Source organism: Equus przewalskii, chromosome 29, assembly GCF_037783145.1.
Source record: "Equus przewalskii isolate Varuska chromosome 29, EquPr2, whole genome shotgun sequence".
NCBI classification, from domain to species: domain Eukaryota; kingdom Metazoa; phylum Chordata; class Mammalia; order Perissodactyla; family Equidae; genus Equus; species Equus przewalskii.
Window position 1 is genome coordinate 39,637,508 of NC_091859.1, and position 23,697 is coordinate 39,661,204.

The window sequence follows — 23,697 nt, forward strand, 5'->3', positions numbered from 1 at the left end:
AAAGGTCCCTTTTACAGTAGTCACGGGACTGCTCTGTCAGCACAGCGATTGATGGACACAGCAGGTAGTAGGTCTGCTGTGTTGGTGGACACAGCAGGGGGGCAGGTCTGTTGTCTCGAGGTGGGTGGTCACAGGTGAGCACAGCAATCAGTTCCGAGCCTAGGGAGAGATGCTTATCCTTAAGGAAATGCCAATGTGGGGGAAGTTGCACCTTTATCTTAAGGGCATTCGTTCTTTCTTTGGGACACAGCAAATGTTTAAAGCACATACACAATGCATGCTCAAAGGCCATGTCAGGCCCTTCTGGAAAAGCTAAGTCAGGCCGAATTAGGTTTACACCAAATGGCTTCCTCATAGACTCCAATAGATCCTATTGTTTGCCATTTGTCCTGTCACGACGCAGGTCACCTTGTCAGGGCCCCATGACCGGGTGGACATTTGTGTGGAGTAGTGACCTCTGCAACAGTTTCCTCTGTGTGAAACTAACTGACCCACAAGGAGACTGATGACGAGTTATATCGGTGACATCCTGCCCAGAGAATGACCCATACTGTCTGAGGGAGAATAAGCCATCAACCAGGAAAGGAGGCCCCCAAACACCCTGAGCGCTCTGACGGGCGCTCCAAGCAACTAAAGAAACATACGATTTGTGGGGTACCCTGGTGTTCCCAGGTTTGTGTATTATTATTCATTCATTCATTCATTTAACAAAGAATTTGCCAAGCTCCTTTCGTGTGCCATTGCTGTTCCAGTAATCTCCTACTGAATAGCCAGCCAACCCAAAACTTAACGACAAAGGCCTTTCTGGGAAGACTCAAAATTGTGGGGGATCAGACTTGGCCACCCCAAAATATGTCTCCTCGCCTTGATTATTTTTAAGAACAAAAGACTGAAAAAATCTTTGACCTTCCCCCTAACTACCTAAAAGAGATTTAAAATAAAGGCCTGTCCCCAGGACAGGCCATCAGCACAGAGAACTCTGGGTATCCCATAGGCTGGGAGGGTCCTTGCTAAGCCCACTCTTACCAAAGTTCTGTTTACCAAACATTTGCTTCTCCATTTCCATGTGACTTGCCTTCCTCCCTTTTGAAGCCCCCAAACCAACCCCCCAACATCCTCCTTTGTCTTTAGCTGAAGATGGTATTTTTTTTTTTTTTTAAAGATTTTATTTTTTCCTTTTTCTCCCCAAAGCCCCCCGGTACATAGTTGTATATTCTTTGTTGTGGGTCCTTCTAGTTGTGGCATGTGGGATGCTGCCTCAGCGTGGTTTGATGAGCAGTGTCATGTCCGCGCCCAGGATTCGAACCAACGAAACACTGGGCCGCCTGCAGCGGAGCGCGCGAACTTAACCGCTCGGCCACGGGGCCAGCCCCTGAAGATGGTATTTAAGATGAGAGCCTCTGCCCTTTTGGTGAGCTGCTCAGTTTTCCTGAGTCTCTCCCATGTGTACATATTATACACCTTTGTTTGGTTTTCTCCTGTTATTCTGTCTCATGTCAATTCGATTCACAGCCCAGCCAGAAGCACCCAGAGGGTAGAGGAAATGTCTTCCACCCCTACAAAATCTAGAAGTGAAATAAGAAAAGAGTGACCAATTTGACTACATAAAAAGTTAAAAACTTCTGCATGGCAATAAATAAATTCTAAAGTCAAATGACAAGCATTTGGGGAAAAATATACAACCCATGTCATAGAGAAAGAACTAATCTCTCTAATAGTTGAGTCCTAAGAAATCAGGAAATAATAGAAAAAAATGGAGAAAGGACATTAAAAAATATCAATGGCTCTTAAGGAAATAAACAAGATTAAGCCCAGATATAACAAGAGAAATTCTAATTTTAAGCACCCTGTCATACAATTTCTCAACTAGCAAAGTGACACAGAGTCAGAAGTTGAATGCTTTCCTCATCCCTCAAGGCCCGGGGGAACAGGCAGGCTTGCCCAGCACAGGTGGAACTCAGGAGATAGGGCGGTGATGGAGAAACAGCTGGCAACATTACCAATGTGTTCAGCCTCCGCGCCAGCTCTCGGACATCTGTAAGATTACCCTACAGCTGTCCCTGACCACGTCATGCTGCACATTACAGTATTGTTGTAAAGCAAAACACAGGAAACTGCAAATTCCCCTCTATAGAAGGGCAGATCAAAGACAATGTGGAGTTCATGACCTGGAGTTCTTGATCCTTTGCAGGCAGCATGTCGTTGTCTGTCATCCTTCCTCTCCTGGGGAGTTCCTCCACGTCCCCAGTGTCTACATTCATTTGTTCACCTGCACAACAAATACTAAGGCTGGTTCCTGCCAGGAACTCTAGGCGAACATGGTGGACGCAGCCCGGCCTTCCAGGCGGACATGAAACCATTAAAGAAAGTCACCCCCCCTTCAGCTCCACAGTGAGGGCCAGCGAGGACCCAGGGGCTACCCCGCTTGCTGTGGCTGCTCCCTGGGCCTTCGCCAGATGCCGGTCCCGGGTAGGGGTGGGGTGGCCTTGGGGACTTCTCAGGGGTCAGGGGCCGGCCACGTGTCAAGCAGAGCCCCAGGTGCGGGAATTTTGGAGGTGGTCTGGTCACCGCCCTGGGAATCCCCCGGGGCTCTGCTCACAGCTTCCGCCGTGGGGTGGCGCGGGCGGCTTTCCCAGCGCAGGCAGAGGGTCCGGGAGGGCAGGCCCGTCCCGGCCAGAACCAAGGGCCAGGTCGCGCCGCCCTTGGGCGCCAGGGAGCCGCCAGGAGGTCTTCCGGAGGAGCGGGAGAGGTAGACAGGCGGGGCCGGCTCGTCAGCGAGGGGCGGGGCCTGGGTGGCAGAGAGGCGGGGCCGGCTCGTCAGCGAGGGGCGGGGCCTGGGTGGCAGAGAGGCGGGGCCGGCTCGTCAGCGAGGGGCGGGGCCTGGGTGGCAGAGAGGCGGGGCCGGCTCGTCAGCGAGGGGCGGGGCCTGGGTGGCAGAGAGACCGCAGCCGTGCACCGTGGGACGCGAGCGATGGGTGAGGACGCCGGGCCCGACCGAGTGGGATCGGGGAGGCGGCGCGCGCTTCCTTCTCGCATCCAGCTACCTGGGACCGCTGAGGGGCAGTGGAGGGGAGGGCTCGCCGACCACGCCGCCCTCCTGCCTGTGGCAGCTCCTTCACCGGCCCAGGACACGGCCATACGGGTTCCAGGAGCCCCAAGTTAGAGGGGCGGCGTGGGAGGCCAGCAAATTTGTGCCTGTGTGACCTGGGGCATGGACTGCACCTCCCTGTGCCTCAGCTTCCTGGTCTGCGAAGGGAGGGTGATGGTAGTGACCCAGGTGACTGTGAGGATGTGGGAGACCAGCCACCCCATCTGGCCCTCAGTTAAGGCTTAGAAAATGTTGGCTATTGCCATTACTCTTTACTCCTGTTTTGCAGAAAAGGAAACTGAGGCTCAGGAGGTTTTAGTAAGTTGCCCAACATCACAGAGCCAGCAAGTCGCAGGGCCCAGGCCTAGCCAACCTCCCAGCCTATTCTGGAAAGTTCTGCCATGAAGCCCTCCCAAGGTTTTCCTCACCCAGATGACCCAGTTTATCTTTCCCTCCGCTGGGGATCCCCACACTCGTGTCTGGCTCTCTCCCCATAATGCCCTGGGGGCAGCATGGGAGTCTGAGCCCCCTGGGTAGCACTGATGCCCTGGACCCATTGGGTCATAGATGCGGGGCTCAGGAAGTGCCAGCTTCCTGAGTGAGGGGGTGTCTCTGTCAGGTCTATTCTCAAAGCTGAAGCTGGACGTGCCCTGGGGCCACATCGCTGCCAAAGCCTGGGGCTCCCAGCAGGGCCCCCCGGTTCTCTGCCTACACGGCTGGCTGGACAATGCCAACTCCTTCGACCGGCTCATCCCTCTTCTCCCAAAAGGTGAGGCTGGGGCTAAAAGGAAGCCGAGGGGCCAGGTGGGAGCCCTGAGGAGGATGAGGCGGGGGGAAGGCTGATGTAGATGCCTTCTTCCCCTTTATCTCTGTCTCAGACTTCCATTACGTTGCTGTGGATTTCGGAGGTCATGGGCTCTCGTCGCATTACGGCCCAGGTCTCCCGTATTACCAGCAAAACTTCGTGAGTGAGGTTCGAAGAGTCGCGGCAGGTGAGTAAGAGGCAGAGTGTGTGTGTGTGTGTGTGTGTGTGTGTGTGTGTGTGTGTGTTGGGGCCGGGGCGGGGAGTGGGGGCCGCTGCCCTGGGACATCCCCTCTCATCGTTGGAGTGGGGTGTTAGCCAGGAAGCGGCACTGGCGTGGGAGTGCCCTGGGGTCTGGCCCCAGTTCTTCCAGGAGTGCATGGGTGACTTTGGGAAAGCTGAGGAGGGCTGCCAAGAAGAGCTTGCTTCCTTCTGTGGGTTCCACCCCTGCAGTGGAGCTGGGACCCCTCTAAGCTGGTGTCCTGAGTGGGGCACCCCAGATGCTGGGGAGGCATTTCCCGAGCACAAGAACTGCAGGACGGGGCGTGGCAGGGGGGCAGGGGCGGGCTAGCCCATCCAGACCTGGCTCTGTGTGTTTTCAGCCTTGAAGTGGGATCGGTTTTCCCTCATGGGCCACAGTTTTGGTGAGTACATCTTGGCCAGGACTGAGAGTGCCCAGTGGTGGGGCTGCAAGGGAGGGATCCGAGGGAGGGAGCGGAGTTGCTACACAGGTACACGTCCCCTGTGCCTCTGGGAATTGCAAGGAAAGATGAGGTGTCTGTTAGACATTGGGCACTGGGCCCTTTGGCCTCAAGCAACTCCCTTGAGAGACACAGGGCCCCGCAGGTGGTGTGTCTCTCAATTTGATGAGGAAAATGTGGCCTTTGGAGTGGCCAGGTGTGATGAAGGGGCTATATGGCCCCAGGGAGGGAGCCCCAAGTTTGACAGCACATACAGAGCTCCAGCCACTGGTGGGGGAGAGGAGCCAGCCCCCTATGTGAAGGTGGGCCAGCTCCTGGGAGGAGGGTGTGGTAGGATTTTGAGAGCCGGGAAATGTCAGCTGGCCTCCTCTTTTGTCCCCCAGGTGGCCTTGTGGGCGGAATGGTGAGTAGATGGCTTTGCAGCGACCCCCTCTGGCCACCCTGGGCTCTCCTGCAGGTGGGATGGGAAGGGCAGGAGGACGAAGGGGCAGTCAGCTGGGAAGAGAGGTGAATCTTGGCGTTCTGTCAGCCAGAGCCAGTTTGCTCTGTGGATGGCAGTAATAATCGTTACCGCGGGAATTGTGACTGCCGGGGAACAGTGGAGCTTCCTGCCTGATGGAGCTGCGTTTAGACGTTCCCCACCGCCCCCCACGCCGCCCCGTCACAGAGCACCCTGGAGTGCAGCCATCCCCGGGGTCTGGAGCTCGATGCTGGGCGCAGACTGTGGGAGGAGGAAAGAGGAAGGTGATCCCAAGGGACAAGATTCTTGTTCTGGCCTCTTGGTCAGCACCCTTCCCCCAACCCGAGAGATGTTTCGGGAAGCACTAGTATCCCCAGGGAAAAGTTTGAGCCCCTTTCCCATCTTCCTCTCCTATTTATTCTTCTCTTTGTGTGTCGCATCATAGTTTTCCTGTGTCTTCCCCGAGATGGTGGATAAACTTATCTTGCTGGAGGCGGCCCCATTTGCCGTGGACTCCAACGTAAGAACGGGCTCTTCCATGTCCACTGTCACTGGGGGAGACCCAGGCCCAGCCATTGCCCTTGGCCCTGTCTCCTTTGGTGGGTACCAGGGAGGCGGGAGAAGGTGGCAGAGGGTAGACCAGGGGGAGTCACAGGGCCCCTCCCAGGGGATGGGTTATGCTGCTGGTACCCCAGGAGTGGGCAGAGAAAGGGTTGCAGGGGCTTTTGTTATCCTTGGAAACCCTCTGTGTGGCCTGGGATCTGCAGAATGCCAGGTTGATCACAAAGTGGCAGGGGGTAGGAGAGGGTAGGAGTAGTGGGTTGAGGAAGTTCTAGGGGCATACAGTTTGGCGAGCCCACCTGCACTTGTGCTCAGTCAAATGCCTTTGTGCTGTGCACGCACTGTACAACCGCACACTGCAGCCTGGACTGTGGATGGCTGGGAGACGTGCTGACTCCTCTCACCTCAACCACCCATGACAACAGCCAGTGTTCTCCCTACATCTGAGCCCTGGCTCTGCCGTTTATCTGCTGTGTGACTCTGGGCAAGTCAGTTTGCCTCTCTGGGCCTCAGTTTCTTCACCTGTAAAATGAGCAGGTTGGAGAAGACGACGTTGGAGGTGCCCTGCCAGCTCTGACATTCTGTCATTCTATTCCCAAGGGCTCAGCCTTTCAGTTGTGACATAGCTCCTTCATCACTTTCCATTTTCTCGTCCCTAAAATGACCACAAAGTCCACAAGGGCCAGAAGCATGGCTGTCTTTTCGCCAGCACACGCCCAGGCCCGGCCCGTAGTAAGTGCTGCACGAATGTTAGTTGCGTGAATGGAGCTTGCGGGTTGGCGAGAGGACGCAGCAGACGGCCGTGGCTGCCTTCTCACTTCTTCATCTGTTTGCCCTTCTGACGGACGAACACAGTGCCCCGGGGTCTTCCTCCTGCGGCAGCTGGGGAGTGTTTCGTCCTCCCTGTCCTGCCTTCTCAGGGGCCACGGATGGGACTGTCACTTCCGCCTGCTACTCCAGGCCATTCTGAGTGAGCTGGGCTGGCAATGGGTACTTGAGGGGGCACTGGAGGTCCCCGAGCTGCACCCCTCTGCCAGTCTCCCCTCCTCCCTTTGGGGTGATAGCGTTAGTTAACGCTGTCATGGTTGAACCCTGACCCTGGGCGGTTCATGACCTGTGGACCCTAATATGGCACCTTTGCAGACACTTGGCAGTTGACAGAGGTTTCCTTTCTCCTCCATCATCCTGTCTGATCCCTCCAGCTGTCCCCGGCCATGGGCAGGGCTGGGCGGGCGGTGACTGAGGCAGACGACTGGCTCCGGCTCACAGGGCTAGCTAACCTGCAACCCTTCACTGGGCCAGAATGAATCACGGGCTAAGAGGGTGCAGAGGGTGCGCGGCTGAGGGCCTGCTGAGGGCGGGCTGGGGGCTGGGCCCCTTTGTCTGCAGCTGGGAGCCCTGCCCCCCCAGCAGAACCCACGAATCCTTAGGAAATGGAGAACTTACTGACCTACAAGCGGAGAGCCATCGAGCACACGCTGCTAGTGGAGGCCTCCAAGAAGCCCTCGAGTGTGGTCAGCTGGGAGGAGATGCTGCAGAGGTGGGTGCCTGCCGAGAGCCCGGGGGGAACTGAGGGTCACCGAGGGAGGACATCGCTGGGGCCTCGAGGAAGCTTCTCTCTCCTACCCACAAATCCACGCCAAGCCTGTTTCTTGCCACGCTCACCCCGACAGCAGGCTTCCTGGCCCTCCTCTCATGGCCCGTCTGGGACTCGCCTGCCTTCCACTCTCTCCCTTCCATAGCCATGCCCTTCACTCAGGCGTCCCCTCTCCACATGCTCTCTGCCCCCAAATCCTCCCCACTCAAGTGCATGCACACACACTCATACACAAACGCACACACACACGTGCACAAATGCACACTCACGCACACACATGCACACGCGCACACATGCACACACGCACGCGTGCACTGTCTTTTTCCACACCGTTTCTTCCTTCTGTGGCTCCTTCTACCTGGCCTTCTCGCTGGTGCCTTGCTAACTTCCCCACTCCTCCTTCGGGGTTCAGCTGGCTGGCACTCACACACACACTCACACTCACACACACTCACGCCCCTGATGTGAACATCCCATTGACGGATGCCTGCATCCTTTGAGGAGTGGCCTCGCTCTCCTGCCCTCCTCTCCTTCCCGGCAGCCGTCCGCCCTGCCCCAGGCAATCGGCGTCCTTCTGTCTCTCCCAGGTTCCTGCAGAACAACAGTCATGTGAGTGAGGAGTCTGGGGAGCTCCTCCTGCAGAGGGGAACCACCCCCGTGGCTGGAGGTAAGAGACGCGGCATCTAACGCCGTGGCTTAACAACACGGTTATTGAGAAATGATAATGACGTTGCTGCATCGCTGCTCGCTCTGGACCAGGCAAATCCTAAGAGCGCTGCGAACGGTATCTCCTTTAGTCCTCCTACTGCCCTCTACTCATGCCTTTAGAGCAGGAGAAACTGAGGCTCAGAGAGGCCAAGCGACTCGTGCCGGGTTCGATGGCGACCGCACATCCCAGAAGGCCACGTCCTGTGGGGAGCTTGGTCAGGGCTCTTGGGACTAAATGTTGGGGAATGTCCCAGCCGTGCTCTGCTGGTCCTGTGGGGTGCGTACCAGGTGCCAGGGAGAGGCATTATCGTCCTCAGGGCCGAGTGACTCTGAAGAGTCTTTAAACAGAGGAGTGCAGTGGGTGGTACCTCGGCTCCGGGGCAGCCTTGGGCCGGCAGTTGCTTCTCCTCATTTGTTCAGGAGACCTTTCCTGAAGGTCTGCTCTGTGCCAGCCCAAGCCAGGCTGTGGAGCTGCGGTGAGCAGCAGCAGACCCCGGCCCTCTCCTGGTGGCCTAAGTTCCAGACGCCGTTCACAAGTGCCCTCACTGGAAATGACTCCCTAGGAGCTGAGCAAGGAGGAGGCAGGGTGGGGAACGTCCATTCTAAGAGGAGAAACAAATGATAGACTAGTAGACAGACAAGCCAATAGTCGTTTCATTCCAAGTGTAGGAAAGGAGATGTACAGGGAGCCCTGGGAGAGAGCCGTGGGCAGGCCTGCTCTGGACGGGTCCGGGAAGCAGCTCCCAGGAGGAGCCTGGGAGACAGTGCAGGGCGGATGCAACCTGCGCTGCGTTGCCTCTGCTGGCTCAGCCATCTTGGACAAGCTCCTCCCCTTTTGGACCCTCTGGCTCTCTCAGGTGACAGTCTTGGGATTTTTGTCCTCATAGGCTTACAGCATCGAGCAAGGTAGTGAATGTGGCTTCAGTTTATGAAGCACCAATGAGGCAGAGGTCAAAAGCACCAGTGCCTGTGGGAGTTGGACAAGTCGTGGAAGTAATCCAGCTGCTGGGAGTGAGTAATAGGGAGCAGTGGGGACGCTGGAACTGGAGCCAGCATGCCCAGCCAGGCAACCCAGGCGGTGGTTGTCGTGTGGAAACCCGAGTCTAGTATGGCCAGAATTTCCAGTTGCTTAAGAGAAGCCAGAGGTCTGCTGTGTTGTATTGATTTTCCAGAAATTGACAGCATACTCTGAGGTCAGACGGACTATACCTAGGAGCTGTTTTGGCCTCTTGCTGCCAGTTTGTGACCCTTTGGAGGATTGTCTTAGTTATCATCTCTGAACCTTTGTCTGCCCCCCCGCCCACCCTCCGCAAATCCATCATAGAGAGGTCGAGGGCAGAAGGCCATGAGGGCTGTGGGCCCAGGTTGCCCTCTCATGCCCCACACAGATAGCCGGGCCAGGGAGGCCCCAGGTGCAGAAGTGGGCTAATCCAGAATGAGACGTGCTCCTGGCAAGGCTGGGGAAGCCGATTAGGCCCGCCCGGGGTCACATGAAATGGGGAGCACAGACACTGAACCATTGTGCAGGGAAGTGGAGGGAGCAGGGAGAGGAGAGCAGGAAGGAGGTGCTGCAGGCATGGGCAGGTGACTGGATCACTGTGTCAGGACTAGCCCCTCTGCAGCCATTGTGGCCCTTTGGGGCCTGGGGTTAACCTAAAAGAAGACACAGCAGGCTCCCGCACCCCACCAGGTGCCTCCGCGGTTGTGGGTGACATTGGGGAAATCGTGTTCCAGACTCCTCCCAAGTCCTTTCCCTCGGGCCCTGGAGCCTCTGACAGCCCCATTCCATCTTGAATGGTAGAGCGCGTGAGAAAGCGCTGGGTGTTCTGGGGAGAAATACATCAGGGGCTGGAGAGGCTCCTGGAGATGCTGTGATTTTAAAGATTTTATTTTTTCCTTTTTCTCCCCAAAGCTCCCCGGTACATAGTTGTATATTCTTTGTTGTGGGTCCTTCTAGTTGTGGCATGTGGGACGCTGCCTCAGTGTGGTTTTTTGATGAGCAGTGCCATGTCCGCACCCAGGATTCGAACCAACAAAACACTGGGCCGCCTGCAGCGGAGCGCGCGAACTTAACCACTCGGCAACAGGGCCAGCCCCGAGATACTGTGATTTTAAATGGGAGGTTGCGGGGCCTGGCTGGGAGGGTGGATTTTGAGCAAAGACTCTAGGAAGGAGGGAGCAGGCTGACTTCTTAGGTGGCATATTTGTGGGATCTACCCATGTTGACGCTTCGGCTCCCTTCCACCAGCTCCCCATTGGAGAGGCTCCCAAACAACCACCCCCCAGCTCACTTGTCCGTCCCCTGCTGACATCAGGCTGCCTCCAGGGTCTGCGATCTGTACTCTCCCTGGCACCCCTGCAGCCATTTCTCAAGATCAGGGCCCAGGCATGGAACTGGTGGGTGTCCGTCCTTCCCAGGTGAGGCCGAGTTGTCCACCATTGGCATTGCGGCAGAGAACTGAGGCTCAGCCTGGAGCTGGGACCACCCGCTCTTCTCGACCCCTCCAGCCTTTCTTTGTCGCTCCATTTCTCTTCCACAAGTGACAACCCAGTTCTTAGCTACTGGGTGCTTCCTGGTGTTTAAAGATCCGAATGAGGGGCCAGCCCGGTGGCACAACGGTTAAGTGCACACGTTCCGCTTCGGCGGCCCGGGGTTCACCGGTGTGGATCCTGGGTGTGGACGTGGCACCACTTGGCACACCATGCCGTGGTAGGCGTCCCACATATAAAGTAGAGGAAGATGGGCACGGATGTTAGCTCAGGGCCAGTCTTCCTCAACAAAAAGAGGAGGATTGGCAGCAGATGTTAGCTCAGGGCTAATCTTCCTAAAAAAAAAAAAAGATCCGAATTACGTTTTAAGGATCTCAGAGATGAGAACGACGGGTGCCAGGTAGCATAACTGTTACCAGCATCATCCTTCTGCCCCGCCCGCGAGGGTGGCCAGGGAGGTCTGGCCAGGTGGCTGTGGGCAAGCTCCACTCCAGCTGAGCCCCAAGAGGATGTCGGGGGCGGTCCCCATCAGTCTAGGCTGATGACATGAGCCCTGGCTGGAAGGGCCCAGGGTCCCCAGGGGAATGGAGTTGAGTCCCCTCACCTGATGGGTGGCGCTGAAGCCAGCATCTTTGTGCTTCTCTCCAGGGCTGGTGCTGAACAGGGACCGCAGGATGTCCTGGGTGAGTGCTGCTGGGCTCCCGTCCCATCCTGGTCTGCCTGCCTGCCTCTTTCTTGTTCTTTTTTCATCACGGTAAGATAGACATAGCATAACATTTGTCATTTTTAAGCCATTTGTAAGTGTGCAGTTGAGTGACATTTAGTGCATCCGTGATGTGCAGCCCCCCAAATCTCTCATTATTGCCAGTAAACTCCATCCCGTTAGACACAAGCTCCCCATTCCTCCTCCCCCAGCCCCAGGTGACCACCGTCTGTCTCCCTTCTGTGAATCTGACTCCCGGAGGGACCTCATGTAGGTGGAATCCTGTGACATGTGGCCTTTTGTGACTGGCTTATTTCACTTAGAGCCCAGATCCCTGGCTCACAGTAGACACCAAAGTTAACTCAAGATGGATCACAGGTCAGAAGAGGAAATGTAAAGCAGCAAGGATTCCAGAAGAAAACATAGGGAATAGCTTTAAGACCTTGAGGCAGACAAATATATTTTACATAGAACAACACACACACATCGCGAATCAATGGCAATATTGATAAAGAGGGCTTTCTTAAGAGAGGCCATACCTCAGACCTAAAGTCTAGGCCCAGAAGTAGCCCAGGTCACCTCTCTGCATTCAGTGGCATGGCCATACCTGGCTGTAAGGGAGTCTGGGGAATGCCATCTGGCTGGGCTGCCATGAGCCCAGGAAGATAGCGAACAGATTCAGGGGTAAAAGACCCAGGGCCCATGGGAGGTAATAAGCCCTTTGTTAAGGAGGTGATGTGGTCGGGCACCGGGCTCAGTCCTGAGGTGATGGCCGACACGGCCCCTCCCGGTACCCGCTGACCCCAAGAGAGGCAGGCTTCGCACCCACAGGAGTGCCTGGGGGTGAGAACTCACGATGGTTTTGTCTCTGCAGCCAGAGCACAGCTCGGATTACATCAGCAAGGAGCTGTTTGTGCACTCCATCAAGAAGCTGCAGGCCCGCGTCCTGCTCGTCAAGTGAGTCTGACCGAGCGCCAAGCCCAGGCCTGAGAGCCAGGAATCTCCAGGTCTCCCTGGCACGAGGTCCCCAGTTCTCCCGGTGTGAGACCACACTGCCATCTTTCCCGGGAAAGCCCCCGGTGACGGGTGTGTGGAAGGCAGGCAGAGCTTGGGCAGCAGTGGGTGGGGCAAGGACTACACTGCACCTTTCGACAGTGTCTGGGGAAAAGCCCAGGTAAGGCAGAGACGGGCAGACATTACCATCTGGCCCTTGCCCTACCCAGTCCCCCAGCCGCCCGGACGCCTCCCATCCCCAGGCCTACGCTGCTCCTCCAGCTGCCTTCCTCCCAGTCCCCACCCCCAGCACCCAGCCGCAAGCAATCCCATAGCCTCGGGCTCCCACAGCCAAACATCCTTTAGTGTGGTTCAGATGCCACTCCCCACTCCACTGCAGCCATCTTGGACTGAGGCAGGACTGTGACTTCCAGGGACACATCTGTCTCTGGTGCCGAGCACAGGGCTTTAGAAAGCATGGACTCAAGACAAACAAATCCAGACCACAGTGAGATCCACTGCACATCCGCTGGGACAGCTAGCCTCTACAAGTGAGGGAACAAGTGTTTGCGAGGATGTGGAGAAACCAGAACCCTCACACACTGCCGTGGGATCGCAAAATGCTACAGCCACTTTGGAAAACGGTCTGGCGGTTTCTCAAGCTAATTCACCATATAACCCAGCAATTTAATTCCACTCCTAGGTATATATGCAACAGAAAGGGTAACATATGTCTGCATAGAAGCTGGACACGATCATTCATGGCGGCATTATTCATGACAGCCCAAAGGTGGAGACAACCCAGGTGTCCCTCAACAGATATGCAAAATATGGTCTGTCCATACAATGGACTATTAGCCATAAGAAGTGATGGAGTGCTGACATGTGACAACGTGGATGAAGCCTGAGAACATTCTGCTCAGTGAAACCAGTCAGTCCCAAAAGTCCACGGATTCTAGGATTCCATCCCTGTGCGAGTCCAGATAGGGGCTCTATGGCCAGAAAGTTGCTCAGTGGTTGTGAGATGGGGAGTTGTGTGCACGTGTGTTGGTGAAAACTACACGCTCAGGATTTTTCCTTTGAGGTGATGAAAATGTTCTAAAATTGACTCTGGTGATGACACAACCCTGAATATCCTAAAAACCATAGAATCCTACACCTTCAATGGGTGAAATTATCTCAATAAAGCTCTTTTAAAAGATAAAGAGAAAACATGGGCTCCAGAGCCCGTCCAGATCCTGGCTCTGCCATTCAGTGGCTGTGACTGCAGGCAGGCCCTATGACCCGAGCAGGGTGAGATACACCTGAGACACTGCGCTCGTGCCTGGCCTGGGGAGCCCTGAGTGCCAGCAGACACTGAAGGCCTCCACCTTGAATTAAACCTGGGCTCAGGGCTCAGCTGTGGGGAAATGGGAGGGGACCCAGGCTGGCGAGATGGCAGTGCATGGAGGCAGCCCCCAGTTGAACCCTGCCTTCTTTTCCAGAGCAAGCCACGGATATTACAACGTGAGAAGAGAGAATGCTGACAGGGAACACCTGCGCTTCGTACTTGCCATGCTGAAATCTGTCCTAAAAGAGGTAGGTGTGCGGGGCTCAGGGGACAGGGGGCCAGGACAGGGCCGCAGGCCGCTCTGGGCTCCCTCTCACCCTCTCTTTTGCTTGGACTGGGACTCCTGGTCTGGCCTGGCCCCAGCTCTAACAGGTGACCAGGTGCTACCAGGCCTCACTCCCCAGAGGCCTGGGGTCACGTGTAGTCAGCAGAGAAACCGCACTCCTCATTGGCTGACTCTCGGGTTTACTGTCCTCACATATGCCCCGGGCCAAGCCCAACTTGGGGAGAGGTGGTCCCATGCCTTTCTGGGGTCCCAAACGGGAGCTGATGACCAGTCCCTTCCGTGGGTGCTGGCTGCAGCTAGGGGTAAGCCTCCACGGGGGAGGGCTGACACTTGTGCTGTGACTTTGGACCTTGCCAAGGTCCCTGGGAGCACCTGGCATCTTAACATCATCCGCCACTAACACCTGAGCCTGAGGCCTCGGCGGACAATACAGTGTCCCCTGGGAAGGAAAGTCCACACGTGGCTGGCTGGCCAACAGGCGGTGCCTTCTGGTCCTGCTGCTTTCTTCCAGGCAGGAGCAAGTAGGAAAGGCTGCTCCATCTTTTTTCAAGTTGGCCTTATACAATTATCAGAACCAGTGGCACCCCTGCCTACGGCCCCCTCCCCAGCCCAGCTCTACAACCTCTCAGCTCGGAACGGCTCAGAAGCCCAGGGTTGGGACCCTTCCTTCCCGATCAGGCCTTTCCCACTGGCTCAGAGCCAGGGCGACCTGCCCACAGGGGGCTGTGGAGGGACTGGGGCCCACAGAGCTGTGCATCAGTCACTGCCCCAAGGCTCACGGTTGGGAACACTTCTGAACCGGTGGGAGGCAGCAGGCTGTGGGAAAGCCCCACCAGAGGGGCCTGCAGAGCTACCTCCCCTGGGCCTCACACCACCACGCATGCCCTCCCTTCCCCAGCGGTTCCAGTTCGTGGAAGTCCCGGGCAACCACTACGTCCACATGAACCAACCCCAACACGTGGCCGGTGTCATCAGCGCCTTCTTAAAGAGCAAGGACAGGGTCCCAGCCCAGCTGTAGCCCTGTGCCTAGGGCTACAGAGACCACCCACCCACTGCTCACCACCCTCCACTCAGACTTCCAGCTTCCAAGCCCCCCCAGCCAGGCCAGGTGTGGTGGGGCCAGGCCTCACTGGTCATGAAGACCAGCACGGGCTGGCAGAGTGGAGGGGTGGGGGCAAGATGTTGACTCTAACATTTGTGACTTCAAGGGGGAGACTATGCCTGGATTTGGGGGCTTGTCCGTTTTGGGGCTGATGATCTGCAGGAAGCTGGGAGCAGCTGGAGGAAGGAGGGGCCCGCAGCCCAGCAGCTTCTGTAGCTTTTCCCGCTGCCAGACAGGATGAAAGAGAAATTATTCCTGTATTATCACTGCTCTGGAGGCTGTTTCACTGCAGTGGGGGATTCTCCGCCAAGGGGAAGGGGGGGAAAGAGCAGATGCTCAGCCCGGAGAGGTGAGTCCAGAGACAGGCTGAGAACAGACGAGGAGAGGGAAGGAGCCACTCCTGGGCCAGTGGCTTCCTGAAGGCCAAGTCCTCATGCTGGGCAGGCCCCCCCAGCACTGGGCCCCAGGACTGCTGAAGCACCAGAATGGAGGGCGACATGGTCCTTCACCCCACCTCGTGTGCCTCAGATCTTTGGGCGGCTTGACGCGGTGGCCCCTGGGCCTGGGCACAGCCTCTGAGACCAGCATTCCAGGCCCTCTCTGGCCATGCACCGCTGCCCGTTCACTACCCCCACGGGCCTGAGGGCCAGCACAGCTCAGTAGGGGCGGAATTTGCGCTGGGCCCGCATCAGTTCAATCCTCTGCTTGTCCTCCTCAAACTTCTTGCGCAGCTGTGCGAGATCTGGGGAGCGAGGGAAAACAGGGCCGGGATCAGCAAGGAGCTGCGCCCCACCAACCAGACTAGAGAGCTCGCCGGGCCCTCCCCTCAGCGCCCCCTACCAGCTGAGGGAGCTCAGCACTGCCGCCCTCCTCGCCTCTGCCTGGGAAAACGGTTTGGTGTGGCAGGGAAGTGGAGTGGACTGCAGGCCCGGTGAGAGGGCACAGGCTGCGTGGAGAAGACGGCAGGCCCGAGTTCTCAGATAGGAAACTCACCAGTAAAAAAGCACAGAGAAGGCCAACAGGGACCTGCTCCCTTACCTCCCCACCCCCACCCCAAAGGTGAGGGAGGCGGCGCGGGGGCTCCGGAGACGCCGGGCCACCTCTGCAGCCCTCCCCACGGCAGCAATCAGACAGGGGAGGCCGTCAGGAGGTAACAGGGCCCCAACCCAAGGGGCCGAGGACTCAGATGGAGGCTCTGGTCACCGAACAGCCAGGTCCAAGGGGTATGTGGGCTCTGGAGCCCAAGGGAGGGAAGGCTGAGGGATGCCTGCCGTCAGGTGAACGCGGAGGAGAGGACAGGAGCAGGAGCGAAGGTGCCGGAGGAAGGGGCAGTGAGGGAGGCGAGAGAGCTGTGCAACTAGGGGTGCTCAGGCCCATCCCTGCGCCAAGGCTGGGGCCAGGACCCTCTCTGGGCCCATGGGGAAACCATCCCGCACGTGAGGAGACAAGACGGCCAGGGCAGTAGGCTCAGCACCCTCACCGCCAACAGCAGGCCACGGGTGGTGGGGTGCTCCCCGCTGCGCACTCCACACACACACTCACACCGTCTCTCTCACACATTCACACTCACACAGCCAGCAGCAGCCCGCTCTGCACCCACAGCGAGCACCTGAGATCCACCCTCTGCCAGGTGGCTCCTTGCTAGAAGCTGACAGGTTCCAGCACCAACTGCTCAGGGCTCCGGAGGCGGGTCCTACATCCCAGTGCCTCTGTAGCCTCTAAATGACCCAGGGGCCGCCACAGCTGCCGCTGGGGAGCCACAGGGGGACCACCACAGGGCTGTGGTCCAGGTCCCCAGGCCCAGGGCCTGCCCTCTAAGGCTCTGCGCTCTGGCCACAGGCCTCACCCGCGGCCCGGGTGCCAAGGGCTCTGGGGCCAGAGGAGGGGCCGGGGCGCTCTCTTACGCTCCATCTTGGTCTCGCGGTGCTGCCAGGCGTAGAAGTTGAGCAGCTCCTTGCGGGCGCGCTTCCGTCTCTCCCGCTCCAGCACCCGCAGGCTGGCTGCCTCCGTCCGGGGGAGCACAGGCCGCCGGCCGCGGCGGGTCACCTTGACCCAGCCCTCCTCATCAGGGACCCCTTCCTCCTCCTGGGCCTTAGCCTCCTCCTGCAAGGAACACAACCCTGTGATGGGCAGCTGCCTGGGACCCGCCCTGCAGCCTCAGGAGCCCATCGCCCGCCCTCCCCTCCCCCACCCAGAACCACCGTGGGCATGCACGGGCGCCTGCTGCTCCCTCTGCTGGGGAGCAGTGTTGGTGGCTGTGTGTCAGGGGAACATGCAGACGTGTCAATGCTGCCTCCTCTGCCACTCTCGGACCGTTCATTCCCTACAGACCGTTTAGAGACTACACGTCCCCCAGTCAGGTGGCCCAGGACTGAGCAGGGAAAAAGGGAGCCTGGACTCCACATGGTTACTAGGACAGGCTGCCACCATCCCTCCCCCTCGGGAGCTGCACACCTTTCCTAAGGCTGCGCAGGTGATGCTCGGCTGCACCTGCGAAAGCCCTACCTCAGCCACCTTCTTGTCATAGGCCTCCATGAACGTGTCCACTTCCGCCCTCAGGGCCTCAGGGTCCAGCACGGAGTCCCTGTAGTCGCTGATCCACTCTGAGAGAGAAGGGAGGGAGGGAAATGGGGCTTCCGCACCCCAGCGCCTGCCGGGCCAGTCCCGATCTTCTCACTCAGGCCTCAGGGCTGGAGGCCTTGGCCCAGGGTGCAGGAGGTGAGGAAGATTCTGCAGCAGCAAGCTGGGCCCTCACCTCTGCCCACCCCGAGTGCCAGGCTCGAGCCCCCAACACGCTGCTCTCGGTGAGCAGACACGGCTCGTGGCATTCGCGGACTGCCCCACAAAGCTTACCCGCCAACCCAGGGCCCAGAAAGGGGGCAGCCGACACCACCCGCAATACTGACTGTGAACACCGCTCTTCACAGGGTGACTCTCTGTCGAGACCAGCAGCGGGCCCTTCAAGGCCAAGGCAGCTGACACCCCCCCCGGCTTCTGGAACACCACATAGGCTACCTGGAAGCCCTGGGGGAGGGAGAGATGACAGAGTGTCAGGAGCCTTCCTGTCCTCCCAGCCGCCCGACGCCTGCCACAGGGCTCCCACTGCCCTCGGCCGCACATGTCCCTGAGCCAGGGCAGGTGTGGCGGGCTGCTCCTAAACTGTGAAGATGACCAGGAGAGCGTCCACAGTCTGGGGTGGGACGGCTGCGCCCCTAGGTCTCCAGCTTCTGCTGGAAGGGACCCATGCCTATCTCTTCCCCAGGGAGAGGGGCGACACCAGGCCTGTCTCCAGTTATGGGACGGACTCAGTGGAAAGCGTGCTCCCTCTGGGCCAGGAATGGACAGACACTGGGCGCACACTAGTTCACACTCCCCTATGCCAGGAGGTGTGGGCTCACGGGCCACAGGGAAACAAGACCCCGGCCACTGAGCCTGAGGAAGAATCGACTTTGGCAGGAGAAGCAGGCGGGAGCGCAGGGCGCCTGCAGAGATGGTCTCTGAGCTTTCACCCAGGACAGCGGGAAGAGCCAGACAGGGAGCTAAAGAATGTGGCAAAGCCGGGGAAAGGAGTGGAGACTGTTGACCTGACAGCCCTCCCAGACCCCCACAGTGAGGACTGGCCTAGGACCCCGGGGAGTGCTGAGAAAGTCCCACTGCCACCCGCTGCCGCCCCATTCCCCCTCACACCCTGGCCCTCACCCCCCAGGCCCCATTCCCGCAGACCCGGGTACTCGGAGGCTTACCGGAATGGGCTTGGGCTGAAAAAACTTGGACTGGGGCTCCTTTGGGCTCTCAGCGAGGTCTGGCTTCTCCTGTAACTCCACAGAACGGACAGGGCCACAGGGGGACAGGAGGCGGGACAGGCACTCCTGCCACGGCCCAGGAAGCACCACATGAGCCTGAGTGTCCCTCCACCCCAGCGGCACTGCCAGGGGACTTGAAGGACTCAGAGCCCATCCTGCCCAACCTGGGGCCCCGCAGGGAGGGCCTGGGAGCCACGTCCTCCGCAACACGGAGGTCACCTTTCCTGCCCTCCCGCGGCCCTAAACAACGATCTCGTGAATCTTCATGATAGAAACTGTGGGTAAAAAGCCACCCCTCCACTAGCCGGGGTCTCGGGAGGGAGGGAATGGCCTGCAAGGTGGGACTCAGGGATAAGCTGTTTGGCTTTAGGACAGGGCCCGCTGGAAGCACGCGCCCAGGACGTGCTCTGTGTTCCTGAGAGGATGTGCCCGCTCTGAAGGATCAGCCTTTCCCTAGCAATCCCTCTGGGGGACGATCCCTACCCCAGGACTGGGTTCTCAACTTTTGTTTCTTTTTTAATTATGACAAGAATAAGTGGGGACATTTTTGGTGTTATTCTGAGTATTCTGATTTTATGAGACAATCAACTAAGTTTTACTGCCTGAATCAGCCATTGAAGAACAGAGTTCAATCTTGCCTGTGGGACTCAGGGTGGTGGCTGTCCCTGGTGGGGGCGGGGCATGGGGCATTTCTGGGGTGCCGGCAACGCTGCTTCTCCACGTGGATGCTGCCTACACAGAGCCGTGCGGTTAGCGACCTGCAGCGAGCTGGCACCTCGGCCGGCCCCTCTGTGCCCGCTGCTCCTCAGTGAAGCTGAACAGTGACACCCTGTCCTCCTACTGCTTCTAACTGCAGAGAAACCTTCAGAAATGAATATTTCTTTTTTTGATAAAAAATTCATCAAAGACTCAGAAATTCCCTTAGTTTCTCTTCTGGAAATTAACATAATACTAGTTTTTGTGAAAAAAAAATTAACAGACATGTTGGGATAATAGATTTGGAGGTAATTTCTTTCTTATACTTTTGCTATTTTTCACTATGGACATGTATCAATGTCCATAGTAAAACGAGGGAGAACCACCCTGTAATTCAAAACAATGCTGGGTGATACATAAAAAGCTCTGGGCTCCTCAGGAGTCTATTTTTTAAAACGCATCTTTAAAAACCGATTTCCTGTCAGAAGAGAGACAAGAAGCCCTCGAGACACCCTCCCTCCAGGCTTTTGCGCACAGTTTCCAACGCCCCCCAGGGCCCGGTGGGGCCAGTGGGAGCTCAGCTCTGCCTGGAGGCCCTGCCTGAGCCCACGGTCTCCTCCCACACACCCGCTTACCTCTGTGCAGTATGGGGGCACATTGAGGACAAAAAGGGTCCGCTTCTGAGGCCAGGAGGACTTGGTGCCTTCTCGAACTCTGTGCTCTCTCACATAGAGATAATGAGACGCCTGCTGCTTTCCGGAGAACTTGACTGGAATGGCTGGAAGGGAAACGGACGGAGAGGGATGGCAGGAAAGTCAGGCTCGGCTGTCCCTTTGTAGTCCCGTGTATCTGTCCATCCATCAGCATCCTTCCCTGAGCCCCTCCCCTAGGAGAGGCCTGTGCAGGATGCTGTGCAGGCTGAGAGGGAAGGAACACATCATCTGCCCGGGAGGGGCTCCCAAGCTGTGGGGAAGAGTGAGCACATCGAGCAATTATTGCAAGTGGGAAGCGAAGTGAGAGGGAAGTTCACACTCTGGGCTCTCGGGGAAAACACCAAACTCCTCACCGCGTCTAAGTCTCTGTGTGACTGTATGGATGGTCGCTGGCATTCCCATCAGCGTTAACCCTCAGAAAGCTCGGGGATGCCTCCTGTTTTCCTCACCACCTTCTTCTGAGCACAGTGAGGACACAGTTGCCATCCCGCCCTCAGGAAGCTCAGTGGGGGGAGACACTGAACAGCTAAGCATGTGGCCAGATTCCATCAAATATGAAGGAAACACACAGGGTGAAGTAGTGCGGGGAGACGGGGGGCCGAGCCTTTAGGCGGGCATCGGGGCGACCTCTTTGAGAAAGTAACTTTAAAGCTCAGACCTGAGTGAGGGCAGCGGTGCAACGGCGAGGGCAAAGCTGCTTGTGGAACTCCGAGGAAGAGGGCCCAGCAAGCGCCAAATTCAGGAAGGTGTAAAGAGCCCGCTGCTCAGAGGAACAGGACACGGAACCCTCGGTGATCACCAGCCCGAACACGTGCGGCCACGCGGGTCAAGGGTAAGAAGTTTGGGTTTTGTTTTAGGTGCGAACTTTGGCCACTGAAGAGAGTTCAGTGGGTTTGGGGGTATAGGTATAGGGCCTATGAGGCAAGATCGGACTTAAATCTGACTTTAGAAAGAAGATTCTGGCACCTGGGGCAGGAGGAGAAGCGGCAGAACCTATGAGGAAGCCACTAAGAGGCCCGGCGCGGCGCGGGCTGAGGGGCCGACCTGGGAACAGCAAGGGCGGACGAGAAGCGGACGGGCTCCCCTGGGGGAGGGGGCAGACAGCCCCGGTTCGCCCCGCGAGACAGTGTGGACAGCGGGGGGTCACCCCAGGGAAGCGTGGCCCCCAATGGGCTCGGCCAGGGAGAGGGTGGCCAGAGGGGAGCAGGGCGCCGCCGGGCCTCGAGGACCTGCCGGGCCCACGCCCAACCGCGCGGCCGCTGATGGGGCCCCTGGCCGCCGCCCCCGAGTCGCCCCGGCCCCCCGGGCCCGCAGCCCCACCTGAGTAGCCCGGCGGGCTCGGGATCCCCTCGTCCGAGCCCCGCGCCGAACGCCGCCCCCTGCGCGCCACCATCTTGCCGACCGGAAGCCGCGGGGGCCGCTGGGAGCGCGCGCGTTTCCATGACGACGACGTCGCGTGGGCCCCGCCCTGCCGGTTCCCAGCCCGCCTTCCCGGCCCCGTCACCCCGGGGCTCAACCTTCATCCGCTCGGGATGAAGTCCGCGCACCAGTGTGGGAGTAAAGGTCGGCGTGGACGGGGCGGTTCACGGGAGCGCCCTCAACTCTCCGTTCATGCGTTCCTTCATCCGTTCAGCCATCCATTCCACAAAGAGCCCTGAACGCTCTGGCCTAAACGCTAGAAAGAGAGGTGAAATAAAATCCAGCCTTCCTGGAGTTTCTATTTTAATGAGGGAAAGAAACACACTCAAAACGAAGCACAATGGAAAGCATATGTATCAGTGCCAAATCCTGCAGAGAAAACTGAAGGAGGACGAGGCGTGTGTTGAGGGGAGGTGTTGCAATTTTAAATAAGGTGAAGGCCTCGTTGGAGTGACATTTGAACAAATACTTGAAGGAGGTTCAGGTGGCTGAGAGAAGAGCATCTTGGGCAGAGGGAACAGCAAGAGCAAAGGCCCTGAGGCTGGAGCCTACCTGGTGTGGTAGAGAAACAGCAAGGAGACCGTGTGGCTGGAGCACAGTGAGCAGAGGGAGAATCAGTGACGGGGAGGAGGCTTGGCCCATCCTATGGGACCCGGTAGACCCCCCAGAAGTCCTTTCTTGCCCTGAGTGTGAGGGGCCACTGTGGGATTTTGAGCAGAGAGGAGTGCCGTGTGAACAGTATCACTCTGGCTGCTGTCCTGCAATTAGACGGTGGGAGGACAAGGGCAGTGACGGGATCATTTAGGACAGCATTGCAATAATCCCGAGAGAAGAGGAGGGCTTGGTCCCCAGGGAAGGAGCAGTGGAGGTGATAAGAGGTGGTGGGATTCTGGGTATGTTTTGAAGAATTCCAATAGGATCTGCTGGCGGGTTGGCTGTGCAGTTGAGAGAAAAAGAGAAATCCATGGTCTGAGCACTTGGAAGGGTGGTGTTGTCATTTACTTAGATGGGAAGACTTGCAGGGGGGGCGCAGGAAAGGGTGGACAGATGGGGAGCTCACTGTGGCCCCCACTGAGATGCCCATTAGACACCCCGGGGGAGATGTTGGTGGGCAGGAAGATAGGAGACTGGAGATCAGAGGAGAGGTCCGGCCTGGGGATGGACACGTGGGAGCTGGCGATGAGTATGTGTTGCTAAAGCTGTGAGAGAGGATGCAGTCTCCCGGGAGTGAGTGAGACAGAGGAGAGAAGTTCAAAGATTCCGTTTGTCTGGCGACCAGAGGCCCACTCAGCATGTACCCAGCTGCCCTTGAAATAGCCAGGACCCTCCTTTCTCGGTGTATGGTTACTTCTTGGAAATGACTATAGGTCCCTTTGGGGAAGGCCTGGGGAATTACGACCGCAGGTGTTTGCTGTGGCGTTACAGGGCTCTTCTCAAGGGCACCCAGCCTCCCTTTCAGGCGGTGACCTCCAGGTCTGAGGACTGACTTAGGCCTGGAAACTGGGTGAGGGATTGAGATTTCTCCACTAGCAGCTGGCATTCGCCTCCCGTGCACTTGTTTTCCATCTTTCTTTGACTCTAAGAGCCAAGCAATCTCCTGGTTGCCATGGTCCCTGGGAATAACCGTGGTCTGCTAGCCGTCAGCACAGACCCTGCAGGCCCACGCTGCCCAGCTCCACTCTGCCCTGCTCCTGTTCTGGTACTTACATCACCTGGACCTCTGCTCTCTGGACTCCTCCCATCGCTCAGGACCCCTGGGAGCCAGCTCCAGGGCAGTGTTCACCCTCTTCAACCCTGTGCTCAGAGCACTCAGGTGCCCCGTGACACCAGTGCCCCTCACTAGTGTCTCATCATTGCTTGAGGGAAGATAGCCTCCAGTGGGCCCTCCGGGAGCACAGTCAGCTGGGTCCTCTGGTCTCACATAAGAACTCTGTGCGGCCACCTCTCTGAGCCTGTTGGCCACTTCTCAATACCCTGCCAAGACCATTCGGTTACTCCCTCTTATTTACCGGAGGCCACCATTTCTTCCACATTTCAGGGAGCCATCTCAGTGACCCATCAGGACTGGCTCCAGGTGCCCTTCCTAGAACCTCACATGCCGAGTCACAGGAGGGTCGTCCCACGTCACTCTGCCCCCCACCAAGTGTTCTACTCCTTCCACTCCAGCCCCCTCAAGATGCTCCTCGGGCATGTTCTTCTTCTTTTTTTTTCTTCTAGGAAGATCAGCCCTGAGCTAACTGCTGCC

General features: G+C 57.8%; 2 protein-coding genes and 1 long non-coding RNA gene across 5 annotated transcripts; 1 reads left to right on the forward strand and 2 right to left on the reverse strand.

Moving 5' to 3' along the window:
• Positions 1-1,143: 1,143 nt before the first annotated feature.
• On the reverse strand, positions 1,144-2,776 carry LOC103560170 (uncharacterized). Its single transcript, XR_547135.2, has 3 exons — positions 2,600-2,776; positions 2,169-2,269; positions 1,144-1,565 (listed from the first exon to the last, which is right to left on the reverse strand). It is a non-coding gene; the product is annotated as an uncharacterized lncRNA (long non-coding RNA).
• A 59-nt stretch (positions 2,777-2,835) lies between these two features.
• Positions 2,836-15,084, forward strand: SERHL2 (serine hydrolase like 2). 2 transcript variants are annotated; one of them, XM_070599680.1, is made up of 12 exons: positions 2,836-2,975; positions 3,708-3,857; positions 3,967-4,080; positions 4,493-4,534; positions 4,975-4,994; positions 5,497-5,571; positions 7,043-7,152; positions 7,797-7,876; positions 11,056-11,090; positions 11,985-12,067; positions 13,588-13,681; positions 14,618-15,084. In XM_070599680.1, exons 1-12 carry the CDS (start codon positions 2,972-2,974, stop codon positions 14,735-14,737), a joined length of 927 nt encoding a protein of 308 aa, XP_070455781.1. In that variant the 5' UTR covers positions 2,836-2,971; the 3' UTR covers positions 14,738-15,084. The 2 variants fall into 2 exon arrangements, with proteins under 2 accessions (XP_070455781.1, XP_070455782.1); XM_070599681.1 differs by lacking the exon at positions 5,497-5,571.
• RRP7A (ribosomal RNA processing 7 homolog A) lies at positions 15,060-21,478 on the reverse strand. 2 transcript variants are annotated; one of them, XM_070599678.1, is made up of 8 exons: positions 21,354-21,457; positions 20,692-20,793; positions 19,956-20,098; positions 18,565-18,690; positions 17,728-17,845; positions 17,327-17,424; positions 16,726-16,924; positions 15,060-15,563 (listed from the first exon to the last, which is right to left on the reverse strand). In XM_070599678.1, the coding sequence occupies exons 1-8, from the start codon at positions 21,424-21,426 to the stop codon at positions 15,478-15,480; spliced, it is 945 nt and encodes a 314-aa protein (XP_070455779.1). In that variant the 5' UTR covers positions 21,427-21,457; the 3' UTR covers positions 15,060-15,477. The 2 variants fall into 2 exon arrangements, with proteins under 2 accessions (XP_070455779.1, XP_070455780.1); XM_070599679.1 differs by lacking the exon at positions 20,692-20,793 and having other exon boundaries at positions 21,354-21,478.
• Positions 21,479-23,697: the final 2,219 nt, after the last annotated feature.

What these genes read in the sequence shown, in the direction of transcription:
- SERHL2 (XM_070599680.1), top strand. An exon ending in CCTCATGGGCCACAGTTTTG is followed by an intron (nt 4,535 to 4,974) that starts GTGAGTACATCT and finishes TTTGTCCCCCAG; the next exon opens with GTGGCCTTGTGGGCGGAATG. An exon ending in TGAAATCTGTCCTAAAAGAG is followed by an intron (nt 13,682 to 14,617) that starts GTAGGTGTGCGG and finishes TCCCTTCCCCAG; the next exon opens with CGGTTCCAGTTCGTGGAAGT.
- RRP7A (XM_070599678.1), bottom strand. Translation starts at nt 21,426, where the DNA reads ATGGTGGCGCGCAGGGGGCGGCGTTCGGCGCGGGGCTCGGACGAGGGG. An exon ending in TGCCCCCATACTGCACAGAG is followed by an intron (nt 18,691 to 19,955) that starts GTAAGCGGGTGT and finishes GGGCCGTGGCAG; the next exon opens with GAGTGCCTGTCCCGCCTCCT. An exon ending in TTCAGCCCAAGCCCATTCCG is followed by an intron (nt 17,846 to 18,564) that starts GTAAGCCTCCGA and finishes TCCCTCCCCCAG; the next exon opens with GGCTTCCAGGTAGCCTATGT.